The sequence below is a fragment of the Panthera onca genome, chromosome F1, assembly GCF_046562875.1.
Source record: "Panthera onca isolate mPanOnc1 chromosome F1, mPanOnc1 haplotype 2, whole genome shotgun sequence".
Lineage (NCBI taxonomy): Eukaryota > Metazoa > Chordata > Mammalia > Carnivora > Felidae > Panthera > Panthera onca.
Window position 1 is genome coordinate 38,630,850 of NC_138355.1, and position 20,977 is coordinate 38,651,826.

The following is a 20,977-nucleotide window of genomic DNA, read 5'->3' on the forward strand; positions in this document are numbered from 1 at the left end:
TTTCTTAATGTTTATTCATTTTTGAGAGAGAGAGAGAGAGAGAGAGAGAGAGAGAGAAAACGAATGAGCAGGGAGGGGCAGAGAGAGAGGGAGACACAGAATCCAAAGCAGCCTCCAGGCTCTGAGCTGTCTGCGTAGATAGAGCCCAATGCAGAGCTCAAACCCACCAGCCATGAGATCATGACCTGAGCTGAAGTCGGACACAACTGACTGAGCCACCCCGGGGCCCCTAGAAAGGGGCTCTTGAATGAAGCTTTCCTGGCAGGGACTGGAACCAGGACAACGTGGGACGACAGCTGCTCAAAAACCACAGAGCAGTATCTCAGGGAGGAAGTTTCGGAATCTATCCCAAGCACTCGCCTGGGTCTCAGGCACTGGGTTTGATGATGGGACAGAAATAAACAATGTCGATTTAGCAACCGGAGAAAACAGCAACGCTAGCCAGCAAGTTGTTGAAGGAGATAGGCAGGGAGGGAAGGGTGGTGGGGAAGTCTGGTGTCTGCTCCTTCCTCCTCCTCTGTGCTTTCTCTAGATAGTGAATTTGGGATAGAGTTGATGTTTGAGGAGAGAGTACCAGGAGTCGAACCCCTGACCTGAAATCATGGCGGCGAAACCCCAAGGGTGACCCCAATCTCATCTTCAAGGTTGGAAATGGAGGGGAGTGAGAGCCAAGTAGCTTTTGGGATAGCACATCTTTCTCCTCCTTCAGCTCGGAACACAAGCCTTACATAAGAACATTCTCTTCTGAATCTATCTCCCCTTCCTGCCCCATTCACTTACAGATTTACACAAATTTAAAACCAGAGCAGAGTGGAGGTAACTTAGGAGTTTTCTCTAAACCCATTGCCTGGCTTTTGTTAAACAACAGAACATATGAACGTGTGGTCTGCAGAGCTGTGGATGCTCTCTGACAAATGCCACTAGGGTGCCCCCAACCCGCCCCGGCCCGCATTCCCCCCCCACCCCAGCCATAGCTCAATAAGTCACTGTTGAAAGAATAAATGTACTAATAAAGGCCTGTACGGACGTGCATTAGAAAGGCAGAGATGTGTGGGCCAGGGCTCCACCCTGGGAATGATTAAGGATTCTCTGCAGTGGATCGGATTGGGTATCCTGGGTCTGCTCCTGCATCGGGAGCCTGTCAGCAGCCAGATGCACAGGCAGGGCTGGGCAGCGTTTGTAAAACAAGGTCAAATTGTACCCAGGCTCATGCTATAGAAAAAGCAAGACCAGACCTGAGCATTGTCACGGTCTAGCTGCGGTCACTTCGGGTCTCTGCCTCTGGACTGAAATTACCTCCTGGGTAATGAGAAGCGATGGACGGCACACCTATTGTTCTCATTGCCATTTCGTTGCCTCCTCAAAGCTCTAAGTTCTGATAGTTTCGGCCTTACAATGGTCCAAAAAGCCACGGGACCGTCCTGTCTTGGTGTCTACTAGATTATGAGGAAATCTGAACAGCATGGGGAAGGCTGATATTCTTTTTTAATTCTGCCTGGCCTCTAGTTTCTTTTAAGGCACAGCTGCTTTCACGCGAGTACAGGAGGGTCCTTTTCTAGCTTTAGGCCAGGCTCTCATAAGGCAAAAAGCCTGTTCAAGAATCCAGGGGATGATTTAAGGGCGGCAGAGGGCGGTCCGTGAGTTCAGCGTCCACTTAGTTCCTGTTGCCAGGGCAAGAGTGGCGCGGGGCCAGCTCAGAAGCAGGCAGGAGCTGAGTTGCCCAAGGGCCCCTAAGAACTCTTGTTTCCCTTTCCTTCCATGTGCTCAGTTCTCTTAGGTTTTAAGTTGTTATGTGGTACAAGTCCTCGGCCTAAGAAACACACTGAAACTTCCCAAATAAACTGTATTCCTTGAAGCTGCTTGTTAGGATTCATCCTGAAGTCACGCTTGGGCCCCTGGAGGCTACATGTAAGAAATCCTGATGGGAGAGCTGACGGTCAGGGCCCCCTGGGAAAATGGCCATCCCTACACGACTTCTCATTTCCCTTTTCCACAAAGCCAGGGTACATCCTGGATTCTGAGGAACTATCAGAATAAGCAGAATCTCTTTGAGGCCGTCTCTCACCCTACCCCTCGTCCATTTATTTCCTTTTTCTAGCATTTTCTTTCTCTCTCATTGTCAGCACTGATAACCCATAGCGACTGGTTCACAGTCCCCACACTGGTGGTGAGTACAGCAGGCAGGGCCAGCTGCGGACGTTCTCAGACTTGGTTTTGAAACAATCATGAGGTGCTGAAAAATTCTCAAAGCATTTCGTCTTTATGTTTTGATAAACACCCCCCACCCCCAAACAAAACAAAACAAAACAGAAAAACCCACCGAGTCATCCTTGCCAAACTATACTTTCCAGAGGAAGCGTGTCAGCAGATTCAAATGAACAATGATAGGATCCCGTGATACCAAGATGATTCAAACCTGATGCTTTAGAGGCTGACATCCTGAGCTGAACTAGTCAGGGGTCACCATCTGGCCTGATTTGGGGGCAGTCCTTTCTTTTTAGTTTATCTGTGCGGTGGCAGAGGAGGTGAGACTCTTTCTAGTCAACAGGCAGGCAGGCTTCTCCTGTTATAGAAAACTTGTGAGAGAGTCTAGGCACGACTTGGTGGTTGGTGAGCTATATTAAGAATCATATTCTCTCCTTCAAAGTCTAGACGATGTATTTGTAGCTCTGGCTCATCTCAGGGGTTATAGATCTCAGGGGCCAGAGCTTTCGTCCCTACATGGATGGGTTCACTGGGACTCTTAAAAACCCGCCTCACTGAAATTAGCAGGCATAATTTGACAGACACTTGGAAAAGATTACCCCCTAATCACATTATGGCTGCAGGCCAGGTTTGGAAGTAAGCTCTTTTAAATTCCTAGGCCGTAGGAAGTACAGGTTGAAGACAAAAGTGGGACATGCTGGACTGAGGATGTTAAAAATATTTTTTAAAACCGGGAGGCTGATGCCTGGCAGAGGACAACTCTTCCCTGATGTGCTATTCCCTCGTCTTGTCTCTCTCCTTGTTTGGAAAACTCCAGGTTGTTCATATCATGGACGACTGCGGCTGCTCTCTGTGTGGTGAGCTATGGTGCTCTACAGACCGGTCACCTCCGACACGACTGAAGACCCGAAGGAACACGTGCTCTGGCAGCTCCCACCTGCTTCAGAGAAGGACCGAGCCTTGATTCTCAGAGGAGCAAAAGCGTACGCAGGCAGTCCGGAACAATCGTTGCCACTTTTCCACTTCCATGTCGGTGACATCAGGTAACAGATACACGGGACGTAATTAAAAATAAACGAGAAAAAGGTTTCCATGGTTCACGAAAGCAGTAGGAGTATTGTGAGGAAAGCTTAGAAGCATTTATCTGCTGCTACCCAAAATTTAGCATTTGACTTTAATTATGCCTCCTTAGGAATTAAGCAAAGCAGAAAATGTTTCAACACGACCAGCTGCTGCAGATCCAAACTGTTTCACGGGTGAACTTTTTATTTAATCTTTTCTGTTGCTTTTTGATCATGCAATAAACCCCACTCGTAACAGATTAAAGGTCATAAAAATTATAATGACATTAGCCAGCTAACCCATTTTTCCCAAACCGTCTTGAAACACCTAGGACCAAAGCATGCTACTATAGTCATAAACCAGAGTCGTCTGGGGAAGAGGCAGGCCCCACCCTCTCCTCTTTCAGAGTCCCTGTGGGTCAGAAGCCGAATCTTTATGCCACAGTTAAGGTTATGGCTGCGTTTTTCATACGTATTACCAAGGTGTCAGATCCTGGACCAGAAGGAGGTGCCCTCACATAACCCTTCTCCGGTTACCCCTGCTCAAAGAGGAGAGATTGGAGAGTGGAGATCGTGTGGGTTAACTTAAAAGACAAGAGGTGAGCACATTCCTGGCACACAGAGGGAGATGGACCTCTGTCACCTGCACGTGACGGATAGCATTACAACTGGCTAATTTAGAGCATTAGGAAGACGTGGGCCTGCCCATTTGAAGCTTCCGTTCCGACAAAGGAGAGTTCATGATGGCATATGATGAATGCACAGATCACTCACCGTGAGGGCAGAAGGTAGGACAGAGTCTAATACGATGAGCAGGTTATTAGCTGGATTAGCCAATTTCCCATGTTGAAAGAAAAAAAAAATGACTTCAGGAAATGAAATAAAACAGAAATTCCCACCCTACTCTTTCCACGGCGTCAATAGCGATTTGGAAACGGAGTTGAGTTTTGCCAATTTAAAACACGGTAGAAGTCAACCGACTTGGCCTGTTTAATGGAAATGACCAGAAGAACGAACATGGCTGAAGAGCCATCCAGTAACCGTCAGTCAGACAGCCTGAATCTCTGCACTAACTCTGATCCAGTTTAGTCACTCACTGCTGTGGGCAGGGATCCAAGAAAAAAATTTCACAGGGGCTGAAAGAAGGGGGCCCAGGGTAACAGCCTCTAAAAATGACAACTTGCCCCGAAGCTTGAAACCGACTCAAACCTCCCCAGATCCATCTGGCACAACCAGCACATCTGACAGCAGCCCACGGTCTCCAAACGTGAATCGGCTGCAGAGGACGGGCATGCCAGCCTGAATGACTCTGCTCCGCGTCACTCGCTAGATTGCCAAACTTAGGCACGAGCGCATCCATCCACCTTCCCAGAGCCTTCTAGAATCTGTCTCCGGTGTCACGGGTTGCCTACCGCCTGTCACTTGGCCTGCTTTCAGGAACCCGAACGTCCCCTCAGTGCACAGAAACAGACCACACGTCCACCTCAGCCACAGGCTCGTCTCTCCCGTCACGGATGGCGCGGGCTGACCCGGGAGACCTGGCACTAAAACACCAACACCGAAATCCAGGGGCAGCCCGTGTGTTTGGGGTGGCAGTCCTCGAGACACTGTTTGCTTAGAAGAGCAGGCCTTCCACGCTGATAACAACGGGCATAACCACCTCAACCCGTGCTGGGCCGAGATAATGCAGGGGATCCTTACGCAACTGCTCCGTCAGGTGGCGAGTGCAGCGAGAGCTGGAGGGGCCTAAGGGAGGCGCGTGTTCCATTGCCTTCTGTAAACCGGGAGGGAAGGAAGCCATTCAAGTTTTACACGGTGCACCAGGAGCATCGGCACATCCCCTTTCGAGGAGGCGGAGGCCTCAGTCTGAACTCGGCCGGGGGGGTGGCTAAGGGCACGCTCTGGACATTGCTTCATTCTGTTTGCACAGCCTGTGCTGTGGCAATCAGAGTGCTTTTGGATAAGGCAAACGTTCCTTAAATGATATGCCCTTGGCATGTTTTTCCTTCTGGTTACTGTGTTGCCCAGCGAGCTTATGATCTCCTTCTGATCTCACGGCGCTTGCAGGAGACTAAGTTCTACAGTAAAAATGGAACTGGGTCACCCTGAGAATGGTGGTGAAGAAAGCAACGGTCTACTTTACAGAGCACACTTGGGGGCAGAGTTCAGGCGCACCCCTGGAGGAGAGTGGCAGGAGAGGGCAACAAAACAGTAGCACTCAGGTATTTAGGCACTGTGCCTTCTCCAGCCTTCCGAGAGACATTTGGCTAGCAGTTAGTTTTACTGCCAGCCCTCACTGTTTAACTGTTAGCAGGGAAAAAGGAAGGATGTTGAAGTGAAGGGAAAGGAAATGGGTTACCCCCAAGTTTCTGGATTTTCTTGTAACCGAAGTGCACTTAGAATCTAGGGAGCGGTCTTCAGTTTAAGCAACTAAAAAGTAGGGTAAACTGTGGCACACTGAGGTGGCAGAGAGCGGGGAGAGAGGAGGGGAAGCAGCAAACTATAGTGAGGATTATCGGACAGTGATTTTATAAGGAAGAAAGTCCAGGGAAATGCAGCAAGCAGGCTGGTCTCCAGGGTTCCCAGAAATTAGAGAACTGTAGTCTGCATGCTGCTTCTGCCTTTTTTTTTTTTTTTAAGTTTATTTATTTATTTTGAGAGAGAGACAGACAGAAAAGTAAGTGTGGGGGAGGGGCAGAGGGAGGGGGAGAGAGAATCCCAAGCAGACTCCGCACTATCAGTGTAGAGCCCAGTGCAGGGCTTGAACTCACAAACTGTGAGATCATGACCTGAGCTGAAGTCATGTTTAACTGATAGAGCCACTCAGGCGCCCCTGCTTCTACGCTTCTAACATTAATCTGGGGCAAAGAAGCTGCTTTATGTTGCTGGGAGACAGGGGTGGAGTGGGGCGGTAAAGTGATACAGAGGACTCAGTTTTCAAGCCAGCACTTGGTAAAGTGGTAAGACATCAGTAAAATGCTTTGACTAGGAAACAAATCAGAAGCAAAATAATCACAGAAATAATAACAACATAAAATAAAATCGCCACAAATCACAGGATTGAAAGAGGTATGACTCATTTGAGAAGCAAGGACACCTCTTCAAGTGACTAACAGCTTCTGGAGCCTTCCCTTACGCCATATTCTGCTGAGCCCTTTCACCTGGAATGGGCCCACAGAGTGGCCTGCTGGGACAGGAGGGGCTTTGGCTCTCATCCAGAACCACAGCCGTGTCCCAAACCGTCCCTCTGGAACAGATGCTGAGGAAGACTAGACACGGTGAGGAATGATCAGGATATTCCTCCTGCGATACCTTCTACCTGGAGAGAAAGGGATTTCAACCAGCAGGATACGCAAGGTGACGTACATCTGACGACAGTAACGAAGATACACTGACCTATAAAAAGTCATTTAATGTACATTCCAGGATGGCCAACACAGGCTGGTTAGGTCATTAGCCCTTGAAGAGTTCTGTTACAGACATATAAAAATGTTTTGCCGTGTTAAAAAAAGAAATCTAGTCTAACAAAAACATATCCACCAACGGGCTCGTGTTTTTTTTTTTTTTCCGCCACGTTCAGGTTTGCAAGAGAATTAAAAATACATACATACGCATCTCTGAGCACAGCACTGTCCATTAGCTAATGAGTTTGGGCAGTACACTGCACAGAGGTATACCACCGTTGGATTCTGACATCAAGTTAGCTTTAAGCTTATTGGCTATTCCGACAACTGGAGGCAGCTTGGAACCCAGTCCCTGGAAAGCATTTGCAGGATTTACCACCCGTTTACCCGACACTTTTTCAATGGTCAGAGGTCTGGGCACAGACTTACTAATCCAAGGATGTCTCAATGCTTGAGCCGGGGTCAAACGGGCAGAGGGGTCCCAGTGGAGACACCTTTTCAAAAACTCTATAAACAAGCAGTCATCACACCCCTTCAGTGCTGTCACCCAGTCCTTGCTGCCTGGCGGACCCCGCTTTTTACCCCTACGTGAGCGACCCCCCACAAGCACGACTCTCCCGTCTGCCTGAGTAGTCACAGAACAGTAGCGAGGTAGGCCCTTGGAGTTAATAAAGTACTTGGCACGTTTGGACTGCTCCAGAAGTTTTGGTGGTGGCATCCCTAGCAGCTCCATCATACAGGCCAGCTGGTCCCCCTCATCCTCTCCCGGGAAGAGAGGCTGTCCTGTTAAAAGTTCTGCGAGGATGCAGCCAAAACTCCATATGTCTATAGGCGTACTGTAGCGGCTTCCTAAGATGATCTCCGGAGCTCTGTAGAACCGAGACTGGATATAGGTGTAAAGCTTCTGGTATTCGAAGCAGCTGGACCCAAAGTCAATGACCTTGGTTGCACTGCGCCCGTGGTGTTTCAGGAGAATGTTTTCTGGCTTCAGGTCACAGTGAATGATCTTATTTTTGTGGAGAGCATCCAAGGATTGCAAGATGGATTGAGCAAACTTGCGAACTAACTGGACGCTAAACCCCTGAAACTTGTTTTTTTTAATTAGCTCATAAAGGTCTATGCTCAGCAATTCGAAGGCCATGCAGACATGATTCCGGAATGTGAAACTTTCCAGCATGTGGATGACGTTCATGCTCCCAGTTTTGTCCTGCTTTTTGAGATGCTCCAAAATCCGGATCTCCTCAGCTGCCTGCCGATGGAAGCGCTTTTCATTGCGCACCATCTTCAGGGCCACATACTGTCGGAGCTTGTGATCGTAGACCCGGGCGACTTGCCCAAAACTCCCCTTGCCGATAATTTTCAGCACCTCGTATCGATAAGCTAGATGGTCACGAGGTACGTGAATATAGGCCCCATCTGCATCATCGTACCCCCCGTTATTGGGACCACCGATCACTCCATGTCTCTTTTTGGCATTTGGCCCCACGAAGTAAATTTCTGGATAGTTGATGATTTCCAGCTTCTCATAAGCAGTGAGGTGGTGTTTATACTGCTTCAGCGCTTGCTCTGGAGTCAGTGGCACCACTTTGGATGCTTTGGCTGAACTGCTGGGTTTTACCGCATTCGAGCTATCTGAACTCTTACCCTGAGAAACGGTAGGAGAGCGTTTCTCAGAGTCGCTGATGCCATCCGACTGGAGACTGTCGGATCTTCGGTTGCCAAATTCCTGAAACAGCTGTTCCACCTTCACCTCACCTCCATTCAGAAAGCGCTGAGCGTGGTCCCTTGTTACCTGCTCGGCAGTGGTCTATGGAAAAGAAAAATGAATGTAATAGGAAAGTCACTGAAAACAGGGGAAGGGTGAAAGAATCATCCCCGACTGAACAACAACAAAACTGTCCAGTCACATACGTTACAAAGACCCAAAAGTGAGGTAAGACGAGCAGGAGTCTCTAGAGACTTGGGTTATATGGATCTCGGACTCCCGGAATACTATGACCACCTCAACCCCCTACACATGCCTTGGTTTCTTAGAGAGAGATGGTCTTCTTACCAAGCCCTACACATGCTAGGTTCCTTCTGGTAGGTATGTCTTTCTACTGAGAATCTTCTCACCCCATCCACTCATCCACACTCTTTCAAGGCCCAGTTCAAGCCCTCTCTCTTCTATCTAGAACTACTCCAAGCCCATACTAACGAATCGTGACCGTAGCTTTTCCAACCCGTACCACATAATCTGGCATTTGATTACACACACACTGTCTCATATTGTTTACTAATTGTTTCAAGTATCTTCCCAGATCTTAATGGCATATATAGAATCAAAATATGCACGTTATAGTGTTCTATTAAAAAACAAAACAAAAAGGCGTTCTATAAATAAAACACCACTGAAGGACAGAGGCAGGATTTGAGTCCAGGTCTTCTGTCAGTCCAGCACCCTTCTCATGAACACAACTTGGTACCAGCTTCTCCCAGTGCCTGCAGTCCTCTCCAACTAGGGCTGAACGAGGACTGTGGCTTGGAATCAAGCGAGGCCTCGTTATTTACTCCCAGGTTCCCCCCAAAATGATTGAATCCTTCTAGCTCAGCGCACTGAATCACAAGAGTTCTAAGCCAAAGAGGGCTCCTGAGATCATCTGGGCCAGTTCTTTAAGTATCTGATGAGTAACGGTGAGAATCCAAGGTCCTGGGGGTAAGGTGGGGGAGGTTCTTGTAAAGCTCTCTCAAAGAGATCAAGAGTCTCTCTCTCTCACTTACACCTACACCCACTCTTCCTCAGCAAGAGCCTAAGTGATAATGGCATACTACTTTTTTTTACTTGCATTTGCTTAACATTCTCCTTCAAGGAACAGTAACTCACAGAAGACAGCTCTACTTACTCCTTCAAGAGGAAACACAATTTCTTTGAAATTAGATGGAGAAAAGGAAAAGCAAGAAAGATAAATACTTTAAACAATTACACACGCGCGCGCGCACACACACACACACACACACACACACACACACACAAAGAAAAATTAAGAGGGTGCTAGAAGGAAAGAAGAGATGGAAAGATAATGATCCAAAGTGGCCAAATCTTTAAAAACAAGAATTTTAATCTAACTCAAGAAAACAGCACATGGCCTATTACCTAAACAACAATATAAAAGATATAAATAGCGGCAAAAAACAAAAGATGAAAACATTTGAGTGTTGGCAAACTTCATATACAACTATAGTTATGCAAGCAGGACATTAGTTCCTGCCTGCTCCTTTCAGGTCATTTAATCAATTTAAACATTTGTGAAGTCCCACAGTTACAAAAACAGGATATTACATGATTACACACAAAGTGAAGTTGGCAATACAACTGTAGCCACACTTTGGCATGTGGGGTTTCAGTAAAGAGACGACCTATGGACCCAGAAAAATCTCTCCGATACCAAAATGGAGAACTATCACTGGTCAAGAAAATAAAACAGGCCTGCAGACAGAACCCAAACACCTTGCTAAGATGGAAATATACTACAACGTTTTTCTTAGCAGTAATTAAGTCAAATAACTATTCCTCATTTTAGGTGGTTTTTCTTTTAATGGTTTATTTACTTGTGAGAGAGAGGGAGAGGGAGAGAGAGAGGGAGGAGGGGCAGAGAAAGAGGGAGACAGAATCCGAAGCAGGTTCCAGGCTCTGAGCTGTCGGCACAGAGCCTGATGCGGGGTTCAAACTCAGGAACCGCGAGATCCGTGACCTGAGCTGAAGTCGGATGCTTACCTGACTGAGCCACCCATGTGCCCCACTATTGGTGATTTTAAGGATAAAAAAAAAGAGAAGAGGGTCCCCTTTATCCATCCATCCATGTGACATTCACAGGAACCCTTACTGTTCACTATTACAAGTGCAGAAAGAAACAGGTGTTCTCAAGGAACTCCAATCTGTGAGGAGATAGACTGGCCGGACTAGGGAGTTACAATTGTTTGGTTTTAGGTAGATTTGCGTAACAAAAATGAATCTTTGCGTGCATCTCAGCTAGTTTTCCTTAAAATTTTTAATACCTAACTTCAATGCATCTAAAGATTTACCACTAGTGCTTTGGGGACACATGCTGAAGAAAAGCGATGTCAAAAGGCTTGGGTTAGAGTCCTGGCTATACTGCTTAAAAGCTGTAGGTCCCTGAGCAAGTTGTTAAACTTATAGCTCAGTTTCTTAGCCTCGGTTTCATTTATAAAATGTGGGCCATAATACCTACTTGCAGGATGCAAAGTGTAAATCAAACTATAATGAATAATATATGTGAAAGACCCTTACAAGCTATAAAACATTTTACAAACACTGGTAATAAGTAGACAAAATTCTCAACATATTAAGGTTTAAACTCTTATACGCCCTCCCTTTTTCCCCTTTCAGTTTATCTCTTCTCTCTCTGGTACCTCCTTCCACATCTCCAGTCTCCCTCCACAGACATCTGGCACTAAATATCTCTCCTGCAGCATGGTGGCACCCACATTAGGCCTTCTTTTAGGAGGTGTGGAAACAACTCACCCATTTTCTCCCTGATACAAAACGTGCTTTTGACTTGCCATACAATTTAAGGTAATTTAATTTACCTCTCCAAGATATTTGAACTTTAACAGCAGATCAATGCCTTAACCCAAAGGAATGACTCTCTAGGAACCGTAGTCATCAGTAACAAGCTGATAGGAAAGGTATTTGGGGTCCAGGCTCCATCCCTGGGTATTTCACCTACCCTGCCTACATGTAAGGCTGTGTGGGTTCTGGAGTCTTCATTTCTGTCTGTGATAAAGAGGGGGTCTCGGGCACAGAACATGAATTTGAATGGATATGTTACAGAAATTTCATTGCCACAGAGCTATTACAGTAAGATTAAGGATGCCATGGTTTTTCCTTAAAGTGAGCCTAAATCTCTCTCCCTGAAAACTACATCTTATTTTGCCCTCTGGAAGGACACAGAAGTGTCCAGATTTCATGTAAAAGTCCTTCAGATACTAAAAAGGGGCTGTCCTGCCCCCCCCCCCCCCCCCCCCCCCCACTTTTCCCTGGGCCCATCATGCCCATTATATCCTCTGCCTCATGCTTACTGCCTTATTCACATTCTCAGCACGGGCTGTTCTCTTAGAGTGTGGCTCCCAGAACAGAACAAGGTACCTCAGGTACAGTCCACTATGGCTTATCAAGGTTTGAATCTCCAGTGAATCTGAAGAATTCCAGGAAGGAATTTTTCCACACAAGGATGGGGTATCTTCTCAGGTCTCTTTCCTTTCCTGTAAATAACTCAAATACTGGCCTGAATCAATTATGTATCAAGACTGTTGTGCTATAAATAAAATCTTCCTTCCATTGTTCTAGCAGAGTCTAGAGTTTGCACACATGTTAAAGTAGAATAGTTATAAATAAAATACTATATGTTTCTAGTCCGTAGTTGTAATCACAGTAACTCAACAATATGTATGATCAATTCTACCAATTATTTTCTTAATTATGTGATTACATCCAGAGAGACCGATTAATTATGTTTTATTTAACAATGCTTCACATACACTGCTAATTTGGAGGACTCTTGACATTTCAAATAGAAGCTGACATTCTCAATTGTGTGAGTCAAGTCTCGAAGATCTTGTTGAGAAATTCCGAAAAGGAATATCCTTCTCATCCAGATATGAAACACTACTCTTTCCCTAGCTCTTGACCCTAAATCTGCAACATAAAGCTTAAGCCAATAAATGCCAAGCAGATGATTTATAGTTTAGAGTGAGAACGCAAGAACATCTTGGATAAACAAAGCTTAAAGGCTTTGTGACAAAAAGCAATAGGGTCTAGGGACGGAATCATGTCTTAATGAACTATTATAAATGTCAGCAAGAGGTCAAAGAGCACTGCTTTCAGCCAAGTTTGCAAAGACACCGGTTAGGTTAGAATCTAAAACCCCATGTTTCTCAAAAACTGTTACTCTGTATGCTATACAGTAAGAAATTCATTTTAATCTTGAAACATACAGTTTAACTGACCTACTGGGAGGTGATTAGCACTGGCTAACTCTAAACTGAAGTTAAAATGAACTTTAAATCATATGTTAATGCACCAGCCCAACTGCAAAAAGTTTCCTACACAGATGTGCTAATTGGCAGCCAGTAACCAAAAAGCCCGTGGTCAACCAGAGGAGTATATGGTTCTGGAACTCTGAGAGGTTTTCACATATTAAAGAAATAAGCTTGTTGAAAATGGAAAGGAAACTTATTGTACTCCAGGGAACAGGTTAAAAATAGGGAGACCAGCCTTCCAAATATATTTAGCCAATACTTTGTAATATTATTAGCCTTGGAACTAGTGAAAAGATTGATTTTAATAGCAAAAGCTAACAGAAAGTTAGAAAGGGCTATGAAAAATTCAAGTAATTTTTTTTTAGACTATAGAAACTGGGGTGTCTGGGTAGCTCAGTCAGGTAATTGGGACCTTGATTTCGGCTCAGGTCATGATCTCACAGTTCGTGGTACTGAGCCCTGCCATGGGCTCTGCGCTGACAGAACGGAACTTGCTTGGGATCCTCTCTGTCTCTATCTGTGTCTTTCTCTCTCTCTCTATCTGTGTCTCACTCTCTCTCTATGACCCTCCCCAGCTACAGTGCATGTGCACTCTCTCTCTCAAAATAAATAAATAGACATTAAAAAATATACTAGAATACAGAAACAATTTTAGGTCTTAAATGCAGAAATATGAAGGAGAAATATTACAAATAAGTCTATTCAGTTATTAAATGTGGTCATCAGGGGACATATGCAGCAAATTTTAAAGTCACAGAATGGCTTCTCCCTGTCATGGAGTTCCTCCAAACCCCGTTCTCCCTACTATCCTGTGTATGCTGATGGAATATGAATTAATTTTTTTATTACCTTAAGTAAAACAGTGTCAAAAGCTAAATGTCTTCAAGCTCCAGAATGATTAAATGCATCAGAAACCAAACTGTACTGTTCAAGTTTTATTTATGATCTATAAAGTGATTCTCTTTAGCATACTAATAAGCTAGGACTGCATTTCTATCTTGCAGGGAAAAAAAAACTTGCAGATCTATGAATTCAGGGGTATTATCTGTTCCTCATTTTTGTTAAAATGAACCTTTATAATACACTATGTCATCCCATAAAGAAAACAACAACAACAAAACATTCCCTAGATAAAAGTAGCATTATTTTTTTCCTAGTGCCATATAATTTATCCCAGTGATTGAAAGGAATACATGGGGCTCCAAATCAAAATCATCTGAGAAGCTAAACTTGGACCACAGAAATTGTTATTCCAAGGTCAAGAGACACCAAAAGGAAACAAAAGAGTCTGAGTTGCCAGTGAGATGTAATTGTACCTTGGGCATTAAGTAGCGCTTCCTTCTTTCCCAGACATCTAGACAGCAAAGAACAATTTCATTTACTTACATTTAGTCTTCTGGGTAGAGGTGGTTCGGAAGGATTGCAGAGTACATTCGAACAGGGTGGGCATTTGGTTTCATCTATCATCATGAAGGTATCATAGACACCATCCCCCAATCTAGTTGAAAGGATTACAGATAAAATCTGTCAGTAACTGAGGTATATAAACTTGTATTTCCAAAACATTTTGTGTCTTTACTCCTTCACATCTGCCACAAATAACTAATACAAAAAAATGTCTACACTGCATTTTGGCATCGAATACAAACAACTGGGGTATTTGGCAAAAGAAGAGAGAAAACCCAACTTTTCTTCTTTTTCTTTTTTAAAAAAAGGATAGCATTTTAGGTTTGTATTTTGACAGAGTTAAGACAACTCTTACTGTGTAAATGTTGTTAACAATAGGGACTATCGGGGTGCCTGGCTGGCTGATCAGGAGAACATGCAACTCTTGATCTTGGGGTTGTGAGTTCGAGCCCCACATTGGATGTAGAGATTACTTAAAAATAAAATCTTTAAAAAAAAATTTAAAAAATAAGAATAGGGACTATGAGAAGGATCTCACTTAACTTACTACATGAAAATAAAGGCTCGTTTAAATCTGAAGCCTAAAAGGTAACCGGAGCAGGAAAAGAGAGAAAAAAAAAAAAAAAAAAAAAAAGGCAGAGGTAACTGTATTTTAAAAGTCAGAGCCTTGGATTCTAGTCTCTGCTTTACCACTGGCTGTACTACCTTCTTTTCCGAGCCTGTTTTCCACGTTATAATGGGAAGAATAGTTCCAGTCTGCACACTTCTCTGTCTTACAGGCAAGAAATAAAAAGCCTTCTTAGAATGTCTTCTTTTTATGATTTATTCACTTACCTACTTAACATCTACCCAACTTGTAGAAATGTCCAGTGAATACTACAACAAATACTAAAGAGATTCTCTAAATTATACAAGGTACTGAATTTCACTTCTTTATCCACTCCATTTTCTAGTGGATGGTGGAAGCTAAATGCTAAATGATTAAGGACCATTTCTCTGTTCCTTCACGCTGTGCCTCTGCCACAAAAGAGGGGGAGGATTTATTTAAACCACAAGATGGTCCTAGATAATGCATTTCATCTGCCACCACGAACATGAATTTCCCAGTCATACACATCAGCCTTTCATCGTATCATTTTTACATAATATACTACAGATACAATGATGATCACGAGGTTGCAGGGGAAGAATTTTTAAAAATCTTTTAAAATATGCTGAAATATTTGTTTTCTTAATTGCAATATTTAAAGTTGCCTTTCAAAACTTTTATAAAATTAGTTCTAGAGTTTTCTTAATTGGTGTGTTATAGAAATACAAAGATAATTAAAAACACAACTACAAATATTTTTGAAAGATTCTTTATAAACACAAGCTCACATTCTGATAGAATTTTATGTATCTTTAATGAACACTGCTTCTCTGACAGCCAAAAATTCTGGATGTGACTGACTCTTTGCCAACAGCATGAATATAATAAATAAAATGGGACAGGCGTCCACAACTACAGAGAAAAAGACAGACCCTGAAGACCTGCAAGTATTCTTATAAACAGGCAGAGGAAATTACCCAAAGGAAGTCTGCATGCAAATAAGCGGGTGTCCCTAGTCTCCCTTTAGGTGTAAAATACAATGCAAGGTGGAGATCTCTCAAAATAGGATCCCCAGAAAGCCCTACTCAGCGCAACCCTTCACCTGCATATCCCAAGTCAGACCGCACCCCTCACGGCAAACCCCAAGAGTTCAGCCCTGGGTTATTTGCTCTGAGCAACAGGGCTTCTTGGAAAGGTATTTGCTCTCTGCCTCCCCCAGTTTGTTAAAAAGCCCCACAAAAAAGTCCCAGCTTCTTAGAGTTCTTTACATATCCCCGATCTACGGCTTCTTCTCCTAGCTCCGCTCCAGCTTCTCCTCCTCCGCTCACGGGGGGCCGGGGGGGGGGGGGGGGGGGGGAGGGGAGTTGATGCAGACTAGGAGGGTGGGCCGGTCCCCGGGAGGAGATCAGAAAGAACCCTTCCCTCGTCCCTGCTACCGGGGGTTCACTCCATCAGGCCTTCCCCGACCCCCACTTCCCCCCACCCCCGGCCTCGCCAGCCTGCGCCAGCCACCCACTCGGGGGCCCCCAGCCCGTTACCCTGCGCCGCCGTTACCTCCGCTGCTGGGGCGGGAGTCCGGCTCCCGGCGGCCCCGCATCCTTCCTCCCGGGCCCACGAGCCGTGCCTCCCATCCGCTAGCTCGGGAGCCCCCGGGGGAGGGGCGACGGTTGGAGGGTCCGACGCGCAGGGTCCACCTGCGCTGGGGCGGCTGCCTCCGGGACCGCGACGCTTCCCGGGGGACTCTCGTCCAGACACTGCAGCTCCGCGCGCCTTTGCTTGCGACTGGCCGGGCAGGGAGTGGGGAGAGGAGCGCCAGGGGCGGGAGGAGCGCCAGGGGAGGGAGGGGGAGCGGTGTGGTCGCCTAGCAACAAAGGCACGCCCCGGGAAACGCCTCTGCGAAGTTACGCGATGACGCCAGGGGCGGGGCCCGAGGCCTCTCCCCACCGTGCGGCGCTGGCCTCCGCCACTGGCGCCGGCTCCGGGAGGCTCGGGGCGGGGCGTCCATCGCTTGCGCTGCCTGTGCTCTCTGGCAGCTAGTGAGGCTTGGGGTCGCTGCCCCCGGAGGGAGAAAGGCCCGGGGGAGGTTTTGTGGAAGTAGCAGTTAGCCCCCGATTTCCGCCTCAGAAATACGGGCGCGCCCCTCAACCGTCTGCTGTCCTTCAGCACGTTGTAGCCTGAACTTCTAAAACCTCCCGTGAATATGAATTAGAACAAAAATGAATGAAAAGTCTAATTTCCTAGGCTTTCCCGAGGAGGGGCTTCTCCCCCCCCCCCACCACTGAGGGGTAATGAAAGCAATAATAAAAACGTAAGAAGCAATAATAAACTCATTTAGTGACACTGCACCAGCGCTTACGAACATTGTTTTATTTAATCTCCGTGATCATACTATGTGGCATCCGCCTTTTACAGCTAGAAGTAGGATCCAGAATTTAAGCTGACATTTGCCAGACTGCCCTGTCACGGGATGCTACGGATGGTAGGGCGCAAAGAGCCATTTTACTGATGAGAAAACTGAGGCCAGAGGAGCCGTTCTTTCCCAGGATCTTGTAGTTGGAATTCCCAGCCTTCCTCGGGCTGCACCAGGCACCTTGGAAGACGCTTCTTGTTTTTCTCTCCAGGGGATATTTGGGGGCTTTTTAATTCTTTTTCTGAAAAGTGAAGAAACCTCAATAACCCCAATATTAAGTGGATTTCGATCATTGGGACGAAAAGTGAGAGGGAAGGAGATTAAAATAGAAGAACGCCTAGTGTCTCCTTGAGCGTGGTATCTAATCGGATTTCCCTTAAACCTACAAAGCACGAGGCCGACAGACACTCCAGGAGAGAAACAAACGTTCCCAAAATGTCGAACAGGGGCGCCCCCTGGTGGGACTTGGGGGCTCATTGTCCCATACCAGCATAGCATAGTCCATAAATCTGAAAATTTCCATCCAAGGCTCATTTCCGTGTGACTAAAAGTCATATTCCCTGTTCTCTTGCCTCCAAGTAAAAATGTCGTTAAGGATCCAAAGGCTTTTCGCTTTGTAAATTAAGGATGTGTCAGTTTGGGGAACTTGATTCTTTGCGACCAAAGTTGCTTTAGCTTCTCTCTGATATAAATAAATAAAACTTCTTGCACGATGATTCTTAAAGTTATTCTAATTTTATAAGTAAGCTTTTGTGGGTTTTGCCCTTCCAGGCCACACCCCCAGCAATCCTGCTTTCCTATGAGTTTGTGTTAGGGCTTCTGTGGAAGCTTTTGTTTGAAGAGAGAGGGTTCCACAGCAACAAAAAGTTGGACTAGATTGTTGCTGAGGTCCTTCCAGCTCTAAGATTGCAAAATCCTATTAAATAATCCCTGTTCTTAGTACTTATGTGGACACCCTAGACCACTTCACTGCTCTGAACATCTGACTGGGACTTGCTCCCACCAGTTTTTTTGCTTCATTCTGAATCACTGCTTTGAGAGGACCACATCTCCGGTTTCAGACATACCTCTGTGAGCCACCCTGAAGCCTTCCTGCTCCCCTTCCTGCTCCTGAGGTGGGAAACAGAAGCATCTTTTATCTTTAGCCATTTGTTCTCACGGTCAAGGAGAGGAGGATTCCTTGGAGGTGTTAGAGCTTCACGGATCTCTGAGCTTAGTGGTTTAAATACTTTCCAATATTTCTTCAGAGTCCCCGTTTCATAACAATCTGGCTGGGTGAAACAGTGGGCTGGGTTCAAGTCCAGTGACGGATCTAGCAGGAGCTTCCACACCCCCTCTGAGCTGGTATCTTGTGCCCTCTAGTTCATGAGCAGCTTTCAGACAATTCATGTCCTTTCTTCTCCTTTCAAAGCCCCACTCAAAAGTAGTTCAACATCACCATTATCTTTCTCCACATAGTTAAAGCCAGATTTAAAACGCTAACATGGATTAGCCAAATATAGAAGATGTCTGCCTGACCTTTGAAACCAGTTCTAATAAATCTGCAAAATCAGAAAACTGTAACGAACAGACAAAAAAAGGGAGCTATTCCGGGAACTTCAGAAATCAATGGGAACATTCGGAATGTGATCACAGCAGTTTCAAATGCATAGAGTAAGAAAATTTCCCTGTGGCCGCCTTCACCTTCAATTGTGTGATGAGATAGCTGTCGGTTAAATTTTAAATCATTTCATTGCTATGAAGTATTCTTTACAGCATGATATGCCAATACATAATATGACATATGAATCACAAAATTGGAATGCATTCTTAAAAATCTTTTGGAAAGAAATTCTCCCTTTCCTCCTAATTGACCTCAAATTTACCTAAGCTCCAGAAACATGTACCTGCTATTTTTTCAGAAATACAGAAATCTAGGGGCGCCTGCGTGGTTCAGTTGGTTGAACGTCCGACTTTGGCTCAGGTCATGATCTCGCAGTCCGTGAGTCAGAGCCTTGCGTCGGGCTCTGTGCTGACAGCTCAGAGCCTGGAGCTTGCTTCATGGTTCTATGTCTCCCTTTCTCTCTGCCCCTTCCCCACTTAGACTGTCTCTCTCTCAAAAATAAATAAACATTAAAAAAATTAAAAAAAAAAGAAATACAGAAATCTAGCTCATTGAAACACTAAAACTATGCCTTATTTTTCTGGAACCCCACCAGTCTGCCTAACCAGACCCTGGAAAGTCACTTCAGTTTTTTCCAACTCTGCATTCAGGGTAAATACGTGCATTTGTGGAGGTTAGGGCTTTGAATTAGGCAAATGCCTTGTACCTTTAACTATCTCCTCCCACTACACAGCCTCCCCCGATACCTGCCCTTTAACAGGTCTCTGGCTACCCTGTCCTTCAAGGCCTATGCAAGCACAGCACATCTCGTAAACCACACTTGGGCACTAGAGGCCCCACAGGCCTATAGAGAAATGACCCATCCCCAGTCAGTGGCATTGCCTTAAGAGTAAGAGAAAGCCCACTCCCAAGGCCTCTCATGGACCTGTTGCTTATTGGGGTCCCCAGCTGGTGCTGAAATCAAGCCTCCCAAGTGTGTGTTATTGGAAGATACTCTGGCCAAGCTGCCCATCCCTGACTTAGCAAGACAGTCCATATTCCTCCAGCTTTGCCTTGAGCAGGAATATGCATTGTGTAGGTTAAGGCTTGAAATTAGGTAATGTAGGTATTCCCAATAACTTGCTCTTGTGACCCAGCCTTGCCTGACATGGCCCTTTTCCCCATCCCTCACTGCCCTGACCTGTGCCACCAGGGCATATGTGGACCACACCCGTTAGCAGGCCTTTAGCTTATGGTGGACTATGGAACTCAGGCCAGATGCAAACCCCTGAATAGCCTCCAGGATGGAGGGAGGCCACCACTTGAAAATTGTTCTGAGGCAGTAGCTTTAAGCTGACAACAGTCTGTCCCCTTGTGGACTCACTCTGCTGGAGTCCTGGGCATCTACAGTAATCTGTAATAGGTCAACTTATAAGATATCAGAAAGCTTATTGTATATAAGTTCGCCTTAAACTCACCTTTCATGAATAGTGGAGATAAAAGGCTTATGTAGTTCCCTATTAGGGTTATCAGTAATTACTAACCGCCCTATCTCACTTCTGTGACCTCGCCTGCTTGCTAAACAGATACCTTAGGATGCAAAACGTTCCCCCACCCCCTCTACCAAGATCTGGCCTAGGCCAGACCAACATGTAAAAAGTCACGTACTCACTGCCCTACAGCATCTCAGGTGTCTAACTATGATTGGTCATTTTAAACCCTCTTAGGACAAAGACCTTCAAAATTTATAGGTTCCCGCCAAAACTAACGTCTTTGTGTCACAATATAATTGGCTACCATGAAACGCTGTAGATTGTAATTGGTTAACCAAATAATGATGTATTCTGACTTGCTAAAATCCATATAAGCCCACTGCTGCCTTTGTTCGGGGCCATTCTCTGCGCTTTTCTCCTTAACATCAGGAGGTCAGGTTTGGCCCGGCCGTGAATAAAATCTTGCCTCGCTTCTATTCGGCGTCTGGTGGTTTTTTTCGATATCACCCTGTTTCAATCAAAGATCCCATGTGTCCCCATTTGGACTAGCTGCCTGATGTGGTGCCTGCTGACAGGGTGTAAACTAAGCATGTGCAGGCGTACAGGGACCTGGAACAGGGCAAGTGTCCTGAGAGGCCTGATCATGACAGTGAAGTCTTGTGATTACAAAGCATCTGCCAAGTTCCAAGCCCTAACCTATACATACGCGCCTATTCCCCCTGAAAGCAGACCTGGAGGAATTGGACTGTCCTGCATACAATGGATATGGTGAGCTGGCTGGAATATC

General features: G+C 45.6%; 1 protein-coding gene and 1 long non-coding RNA gene across 3 annotated transcripts in view; one reads left to right on the forward strand and one right to left on the reverse strand.

Moving 5' to 3' along the window:
- LOC132686302 (uncharacterized) overlaps positions 1-3,650 on the forward strand; it is a 31,121-nt gene extending 27,471 nt beyond the window's left edge. The window contains exon 4 of the long non-coding RNA XR_009613573.3: positions 3,023-3,650. This is a non-coding gene — a long non-coding RNA (uncharacterized LOC132686302). The remainder of the gene's footprint in view (positions 1-3,022) is intronic.
- Positions 3,651-6,658: 3,008 nt separating this feature from the next.
- Positions 6,659-20,977, reverse strand: part of DYRK3 (dual specificity tyrosine phosphorylation regulated kinase 3) — a 31,101-nt gene continuing 16,782 nt past the window's right edge. The window contains exons 1-3 of one of the 2 annotated variants that reach the window (XM_060644005.3): positions 16,260-16,524; positions 14,096-14,207; positions 6,659-8,477 (exon numbers count right to left, since the gene is read on the reverse strand). In XM_060644005.3, the coding sequence (XP_060499988.1) occupies positions 6,903-8,477; positions 14,096-14,207; positions 16,260-16,336 (1,764 nt within the window). In that variant the 5' untranslated portion in view covers positions 16,337-16,524 and the 3' untranslated portion in view covers positions 6,659-6,902. Of the gene's footprint in view, positions 8,478-14,095; positions 14,208-16,259; positions 16,525-20,977 lie in introns of those variants that run through there. The other variant, XM_078440706.2, reaches the window with a different exon arrangement.